The 9,033-nt window shown below is 33.0% G+C and overlaps 1 protein-coding gene and 1 long non-coding RNA gene across 8 annotated transcripts; both read right to left on the bottom strand.

Moving 5' to 3' along the window:
* Positions 1–882: 882 nt before the first annotated feature.
* On the bottom strand, positions 883–3,499 carry LOC131633407 (topless-related protein 4-like). The gene is made up of 10 exons (XM_058904121.1): positions 3,031–3,499; positions 2,812–2,947; positions 2,610–2,719; positions 2,455–2,524; positions 2,279–2,352; positions 2,064–2,159; positions 1,898–1,993; positions 1,680–1,807; positions 1,346–1,580; positions 883–1,266 (listed from the first exon to the last, which is right to left on the bottom strand). Exons 1-10 carry the CDS (start codon positions 3,067–3,069, stop codon positions 1,117–1,119), a joined length of 1,134 nt encoding a protein of 377 aa, XP_058760104.1. The 5' UTR covers positions 3,070–3,499; the 3' UTR covers positions 883–1,116.
* Positions 3,500–5,145: 1,646 nt separating this feature from the next.
* LOC131633416 (uncharacterized) lies at positions 5,146–8,187 on the bottom strand. Of its 7 annotated transcripts, XR_009293326.1 has the most exons (8): positions 7,799–8,187; positions 7,304–7,366; positions 7,082–7,119; positions 6,914–6,950; positions 6,537–6,646; positions 6,332–6,449; positions 5,739–6,141; positions 5,146–5,599 (listed from the first exon to the last, which is right to left on the bottom strand). It is a non-coding gene; the product is annotated as an uncharacterized LOC131633416 (long non-coding RNA). The 7 variants fall into 7 exon arrangements; XR_009293324.1 differs by having other exon boundaries at positions 5,739–6,449; positions 7,260–7,366; positions 7,790–8,187; XR_009293323.1 differs by having other exon boundaries at positions 5,739–6,449; positions 7,790–8,187.
* Positions 8,188–9,033: the final 846 nt, after the last annotated feature.

Here is a 9,033-nt window from a genome sequence, read left to right as displayed (position 1 = left end):
ATACGACTCCCTCGTCTGAGTCTCTAGTTCCCATGTCAAGCTTCCATTAACAGGTCCTCCCCACACCACCTTCACCAATGCAATCTCATTGCCTCTCAAGTGCTTCACTTTGTGATCCTCTATGGAAATGTCTCAACGGTAAAGTTCTCTCTAACTTGCACATCGTCCACTTAAATCATATGAGATGGATCAGGAATATATATCCGCAACTAAGACACAAGAAAGACATCATGAAGATTTGAAAGAAATGGCACCAAAGCGGCTTTGTAGGACATTTCTCCTACTCCTACACTCTTCATAATTTGATATGGATCAATGAAACGCGGCGTGAGGTTTCGAGACTTCAAAGCTCGACCAACACCAGTTACTAGAGTAACTCGCAAAAGCACGTGGTCTCCCTTTTGGAACTCAAGTGCTTTCCTCTTTTTATCATGGTAACTTTTCTAGCAACTCTGTGAAGCTTTCATCTTCTCTTATCTCATCTTGATCTTATCAAAGGTTTGTTGCACAATCTCAGGTCCACACACAACAGTTTTACATGATTCATACCAATATAAAGGAGTTCTAAACCTCATTCCATATAATGCCTCAAACATTGCCATTCCAATACTTGAATGAAAATTGTCATTTGAGGTGAACTCAATCAATAACAAATATAGCTATCCCAAACCCCCTCTTGTTCACTATTGATATAAACATCTACACATAAAATAAGACCCAATCAAAATGGAAAAACCTAAATAAAAAATAACAACAGTGACCCTCCATTCTGCAACGCCCCAGCCGAATTAATCCTAAATGAGTAAATATACTCGACTAACCCGATGGAGAAGAAATAGATTAGGTATAGGTGCGATGAGGAAGAGAGAGAGCAAGAGGAAGTAATAATTCTCAACTCTAATTTTATTTCTGAAACTAATATTTTTCAAAGCAAGCTTACATGCCTTTATATAGGCTTTTAATACTTAACCAGTAAGTAAATAATCTTCGATGTTATGCTATATAATATACTTTCTTAATCATGAAGAATAACAACAACATGTCATATCTTAGTGTTTAAGAAAAATGTATCTTCTTCCAACCAATTCTAGAATGTAATTTTTCCTCTTGATTTAATCACTCAACTCTGGAAGCATCAACTGAACGATTCTCCACAGTCCGGAGCAGTCTAATACCTTCCGCATTTGCTAAAATTTTAACTCCATTGTCACTTGTGGAGATGGCCAATAGTGTTCCATCCTTGTTAAACCTAATACATGGAGAAGCCTGCAGGTTTCAAAAATATATATTACTTTCTAATAAAGTTATCATCATCATCATCATCAGAAAACAAACCAATAGTTACCGATAATCCACCGTCTGCATCAACACTAGTCAACAAGCTAGTATTATCCATGTCCCAGAATTTGACCATAAACTCGTCACCAGCAGCTAAGAACCTATTCTTAGTGGTATCAAATTGCACAACACCTACAGATCTTTTCCCAAGACCATGGTATGTATGCTTGACGGTTCCGTTAATTTCATTCCATTCAACTAGAAATGACTCCCCTTCTTTATTTGTTCCGCATGAAAACAATCTATGAACCATATATGGATAGTAAAAAAAATATTTAAACCACAAGTTCACACATTATACCAATAAGGGAGATAAAAGGAAACAAAGAGTTTGTGTGAACCTTGTTCCATCAGCGCTATATGACATTGTGGTAGATGAAAGGCCCGGTGTGTCATAGTCAACCCTGGAGCCCATATTATCATACAGCCATGCCTTAATTTTTCCATCAGTTGAAGTTGAGAAAATATACTGCAGAGCCAGATTAGATCATAGTTGGAAATTTTACAAAAAACACAGGCATGATATGCAAACCAATATAAATTCCAAAAAAATTATTACCTGAATATTTTCTTTGTGATGAGGGCATACAGAATATACAGGTGCTTCATGGCCCTCAAAAGTAAATTGCTTTGCACCAGTGACTGCATCCCATACCTGAAAAACTCATACTTTTAATAACTGTTTTTGTATAGATCCATTAAATATAGATATATGGTAAACCAACCTTGATGACCCTATCCTCTCCACATGTTACAACACAAAGCCGTCTATTTGGATAAGAAAAAGCCAGATCATTGACACTCCCAGCATGAGCCTCGATCTGAGTTGCAAAGAATAAATAAGAAGCCATATATCACGAAGATAAACGGAAAGTTATAATTTAAATAATAGACAAATAATGATCTCGGAGAACATCTATTAACTTTAGACAGAACAAACCTCTAAGTGGTTTATCAGATTATCCCCGCCATGATAGGAATATATGTGGACAATATGTTTAGAATATGCAACACCTGAAGTATCAATCAGAATAAAGCAAGTTTTAGAATTCCTTACAAAAATTGTATATAAGGCAAAACGCAGAAATATCATGAGATAAACTTAGTAGAACATACCGCAAAGTGTTCCATCAGGACTCCACACCACGCGATTAACTGACGCTGTGTACTCGTTGGAAAGAGACGCCTACATAAGAATCATGGAATTGATATCACAATGTGACAAGGTGTCTAAAAATACAAATGGGAAATAAGCATTTTGGGATCCATACCTGTAAAGCCACTGAACATACTCCAAGTTCCCAAACCTTAAAATTTCTATGAGCAATTCTTTGGCCACTACCTATATCCCACACCATGACATCCCCCATGTTTGTTCCAACTAACCATCAACAAGTAAATACAATGAATTGGGCAAAAGATAAAGAATGTAAGCAATTATTAAGTTTCAAAATGAGAAAGAAATAGGCTTACCAAGAAGTAGAATTTGGTTAAGTGGATGGAAGTCGAGAGTTTTTACAAGTGAACCTTGGTTGAGAGTCATGACAGCAGTGTTGGGCAAGTCATCAGAGTATGCAAGAGAAAGCAAATTTAGTGGTAGATTATTGACCTGACAGAAAATATATAAACAGGGCTCAGTTATATACAATACAATGAAGCAATACTCATCAAAATAGAATGCAAGTACTGTACTTGATCTGATATGCTTGAATCTGCAGTTTGATAGTCCATAGCTGGCTTATTGGAAGGAGGAGTTCTGGGGCGCTTTAAAAGAGCTGCTACCAGTGGTATAAGTAAAGAGCAAAAGTGATATCAAGCTTACAGGCCTTTATATAGGCTTTTAATACTTAACAAGTAAGTAAAGAGCAAAAAGGAAAAAAGTAAATCAGTTTAGTTGGGGCCGGTTTCGGATCCTAAATTGTTGGGGGTGAAAAAACTCAGACCATTTCCGTCCGTTCTGATTTACGGTTAAATCGGATTACGGTTTGATTGGGTGGTTTCAATCGGGTTAGAATCGATTTAAATTTGAACTAAGAGCAGAAAAATCCAGAAGACAATGATTGTAAAGAAGATGATGAGAGGTTGAGAGCAAAAGAAGATGAGTGATTGAGACAGTTGTATCTTTAATTAGATTGCTTTATGAAAATAGTTTGATGATAAGACAATATGAGTAAAAAATGCAGAAAAAATACTCTTGTACTGTATTCTCTCTGTTCAATAGCTTTAAGAGCATTATGATTTGACAATTTTATCTACAGTATCGATTAAAATTGGGTTAAACTGGATTAGTTTCACTTATCCGTAACGGACTGATGTTAACCATCTAGCAGGGGATAAGCAGGGGATAAGCACCACGATGTTCATGAGCTCCAATAATAGTATTAAAATCTACAATGTTTGACCTACTGATTAAAACTAGTAGGATACCCGTGCGTCCGCACGGGTACTGGTGTGGGTTTGACTGTGTTTATCATATACATATAGTCCAAAGTAAAAAAATCGAAAAGTGTTTTCGTATGAAATTGAAATATAAATGTTTTATTTGTTTAAACAAAAATAGTAAATTGGAAACAATTTCAAAAATAGTATATATTTATAAAAACGCGTGCGTCCGCAAGGGTTCTGGTGTGGACCGCTGATATGTCACCAGTTTGTCATGAGAAATCAAAAAAATTAGAAAATATCAGAATATTATTGAAAAAAAGAAAGAAAAAAATAGACTGCAAATAATTGTATAAGTTTTCTAAAATTTCTATTGTTAAGAAAAACTATTAAGCACAAAATTTGTAAAAAAAAAAATTGAAAAAAATTGAAAAAATGTTTTTTTTAAGATTGATAGAGTTGTAATAATAACATGATTTATAAGATTTAATAAATGAGACAAATAAATATCCAAAATTAAAATTAGTTGAAAATGAGTAGAAACATAATATTATATATTTTAAAAACAAAAATAAAATTGTTTTACTAAAATTATTTTACATCAATAATATATATTTTAACTTTCCATATATTAAACTTGTGCGTTTCCATATATTTTAACTTTCCATAATATATTATTTATTTACTTATTAGTGATATGTATTTATTTTAAAGCCTAATTCACTCTTCTTACCACTAAAAATGTTAAAGCCTAATTCATTCTTCTTGGGCTATATTTTTTAGTGTGTTTCAGAATATATTTTGAAATGTGTAAATTTCTGTTTAACAAATAAGATATGTATGGCATATGTAAAACAAACTTATAGTTGGCATATGTAAAACAACCTTCTTCCTGTGAGCAGTATTTTACTTTTAAATGAAAAGAAACATAAAAGATATGATTCTATAAAGGATAATTGGTCGGCTAGTTGACTCTTAATGTATTATAAAATTAATTGGTGAGACATCATGGTATAAGACCCCGTGGTGGTTTATTTCAAGAAATTCCTGTCTGCGCAAGAGTAGTAATAGAAGCAGTTTCACATAGGACGTGAATTAATATAATAATAATTCTCAAAACCTATTTGTTATATATAAGTATACCATCAAGGCAATTATTTCAAATACCTTACAGTATAGCATGCTGACTACTTTGCAAAATTTCATCCAAAGTATCCTATCCATATATATTTATCCCATTTATCTCTTTAAAGAAGAACTTAAGAAAAAATTGAGTGCAAAATTTCATTATCAAACAGGATGATAAGCTGAATGTTTCCCGTAAATATGTTATACTTTTAGACAGCGCATGATATCATGCTGGAAAATTGTTCAGGATACTATAGCAGACAGGTCCAAATAAAGCAACAACATCATGTTAATATAATTTATTAGAACTGATTAGCATATCAGTAGTTCATAAATAACTCCCTGCTTCAATCATCAATCAATAGACTATGTAAGATAACTTATTTATCATAAATAACTCCCTGCTTCAATCATCATCAACCAAACAAAATTACAAAATCAACACCGCGAATATTTCAGATCAAAAAATCAGTTACCAACTAACCATACTGCAACAATGAAAGCACGAGCGCGAAGCTTGAAGTGGATATCAGATGCAACTTGTTCTATTTTAGCATACCCCATCAAGTTAACACCAGCAGCAGGACCAGTAATGTCATAGCTTCCAAGACCAACCAAGTAACCCGAACCACAGTACACAACAATAAAGAAACATAGGTTTTAGCCGATACGATGCGACGTCTTTGAGGGTACCTCCAGTAAGGAAACATAGAATATATTCAACAGCGACATAGCCCATTGTTCCTACAACCTGACGAATATATTATTCCAATTACCATTAGACTTAGGTCCCTATTCGCACACCAAATTTGTCTTTGCTTATCACATATTCACATATGCAAGTAATGGATTAATATATGAAATCATAGATGAAAAAAACATGATCATACCGCTGTTGAGAAATGAGTTAACCCATCAGATGGTCCCAAAGTCTAGCAGCTTTGCATTCCACTGCTCATCTAGAAGGATATTTGAAGGTTTTAAATCTCTGAAAATTATCTTCATATCCCTCACAAACAGTTAGTCCAGCAATATCAAGATGCACAATATTTTTATATAGCAAATAATAAACTCACCCATATAGAATAATAGGCAGCAGTTAGCAGACCTGCAATTAACTTCACACATATATTTAAATCATAAATCATATTATACAACCATATTACAACCCGCAACAATCCTTCACTAAACCGGTTCTGCAAGAAAAACCAGAACATGCTGCACCATGTCTATACCGGTCCAGTATATCACGAAATATCGAAAAGAGAAAAAAACCAGTTCACCATATAAAACCTGCACATACATACCAAAAATGGGCCATAATTCAATTCAGACCATAAATATACATTTGCCATTATTTTGTGTATACCAAATACACTAAAATTCCAACCTGCAAAATCAAATCAATGCAAATTCAACCATACCCACATTATGTTCAATTTATTCAAACCCAAGTCGAGTAAAAATAGGGCATACACATTACCTTAAGCCATTCGAAGCCAACTTCAGCCCTGCATCGCTGCCTGTAATTGAATCTGTACCGAAAAAACATAGATAGTCCAAACCGAGCTTACACGTCCAAATCCACATTCAAACCGAACCTGCACCAGTAAAAAAACTGAATCCGTATCAGTTCGAAAAACCGAAATTAAAAGTACTTTGTGGAGAACCGGATGCCGAACTGCTACCTTTGGAAGATCCATTATATGCCTCTTGAGACATCCATAAACCTCCAAGAACTACGCCATGACTCGTTACCATTTGCAGCTGGATCTCTCCGTGTATGAAGCCGGTATTTCTGCAATAATAATAACGAACCATATATCAAATCTCCAATCTTAACTTGATAACGCATAAATCTCAATCCTAACTCTGATTTGCTTTGGCGTTGCTGCAGCAGTAAACGCATCAATTAGAGTAATGAATCAAACTAAATGTAATATATTACAGCTTACAAAATATACGAAAGCGAAATTGCAAAGCCAAATCATGTCATCTCACATCGACAGATTATAAATTCACAGACAAGCTAGTGGATTTAAAAATTAAATATATAATTCAGTACCATTTGTAGTTTGAAACCGATAGCTACTTAGAATTCCCTGCATTAGTATAAAACAATAATCAAATGGATGGACATGGAAGTAACAAAATTACAAATTTAATGAAAAGAAATAAACAGTTGATGTGCCTGAATATAAATCAAGTGAATAGAATAGAAGCTATTAATTACCTTTAGAGCTGTAACAATTAATGACCAATCAAATTAAGCTGCACAAATTGTAAGAAAGCTTTTAACACGAGCTTTTAACATTAAGATTTTCTCAAATTAATGAGTAATCCACAGGCTACCAATAACTACTACCAATGAAACTGCTAATATTATAAAGGTTGGCAAAGAGTAAGGATACCTAAGCTGACAGAAACAAAGGATATTAGTGAAGAATATCCTCACCATTTGGATTTCCTTGCTCATAGAATATTCAAAGGAGAAGAACAACTTCTGATGCCGTTATACCTACAACACATGTGAAACCCCTTTTAGCAACTTTAGTCATTGAAAGTTCACTTTTTTTCCCTGTAACTGAACGAAAGAAAACAATAACACAACGAAACTATTGGTATTTTAACACATCCAACTCCGAGAAATTATCATGGATCGAATCTTCAACATATCACCATAGAAGATCAATTCTGCAAAAACCCAAAGTTCTAATTACTTTAAAACCCCAAATGATATATAAGATATAAATTTTAAAAATACTAAATTATTGAAAACCCTAAAACATTTTGCTGCAACAAAAGGAATACCCTTAAACCTTAAAAACCCTCAAATAATAGGTGAAAATTTCAAATCTGCGTCAATGTTAAAACCGAAGCATGAAACAAAATGAAAACTAAAGAAGAAGAAGAAATTCGTGAATAGACGAAGGAGACAAACCCATTATACCTGTTTTGTCAAAAAAAAGGTTTTGGAGATGAAGATGAAATCGCTCAAAATGTTCTTTGTTCTTATTAACAACACTCCATTTGTGATAGATACGAACAACCACTTTCCAAAGCTCCTTCGTATCATTGATATTCTTCAGCAACTCAAACGGTCTAGCCATTAAGATCTCAAAAACCAGAAAAACGATTGAAAAAGTAAAAGGAAGAAATAGTGAAAAGAAAAATGTTGTTGATGGTAGGTTTGTTCCGGAGAGACAATAGGATACGAAAGGCAAAGAAAGAGAAAAGCAAATGAAGTTTACACGGTGCAAACAGTATGGTCATTTGGAAGACCATCACTCAGCACCGTCTACTGTTCTGCAGAGACACCTTTTTGTCAGTTTTTGGTTCAAATGCAACTAAAAAGTATCATAATAATATGAAAAAATGGTTTGCAGCGAATGAATGGTGTAACATTTATCAATTATGTAACTAAAACCATAATGTTCTGACAAATAATTACTTTGGACCCAAATTGCCCCCATAAGTGAGATTTGTCACATAATTAAGTCAGGGTTAATGTGTCTTAACCAGCACATATTCCTTTCTTATATTATAGATAAGAGAAATAGAAAAAATAAAAAAGAAAGGCGTGTGTTTAATTTTTAAAAAGACAAAAATATTTTTATAATAAAACATGAAAAAATGGTTGGCATGCAATTTTATTATTATAATAGTTTGATTTCAAATATAAATTAATTTAATTTTTTTATTATGTTAATTCATAAATTAAATTAATTATTTGTACATAAAAACTAAATTAATGTTTAATTAATTGTTAAAATATTTTACTTTAGTCAAATTAATTTATTACTTATCATTAAATTAATCGATTAAATTATGATATTAGTTTTGTAAAATCGTTAAATCAATGTTATTAAATTTCTAAAACAAACTCAGCCGTGATTACATGTTAAAATAAAAATTGTATATTAAAAAACACAAAGTTACTCATTTATGTGAATGCAATATTGAAAAAAACACTCATAAGTAACCATTCTCATTTCTTCTTGAATGAAGAGAGAAAGAATTTTAATATCTCTTTTCTATTTCTATGCTCATCAAACATTAACAAGACACTTCTCTCCATCTTTTCTTTTCAACTTCTCTCCTCTTTTTCTCCCCAAATAAACATACATTTAGAGCATCTTTAATGGTGCAACTTACATTTGAGTTTTTTATGGACCTACTAAGCCA

This window comes from Vicia villosa, linkage group LG1 (genome assembly GCF_029867415.1).
Source record: "Vicia villosa cultivar HV-30 ecotype Madison, WI linkage group LG1, Vvil1.0, whole genome shotgun sequence".
NCBI classification, from domain to species: domain Eukaryota; kingdom Viridiplantae; phylum Streptophyta; class Magnoliopsida; order Fabales; family Fabaceae; genus Vicia; species Vicia villosa.
Note: the sequence above shows the minus strand (reverse complement) of the source record. Positions and strands in the feature narration are given on the sequence as shown.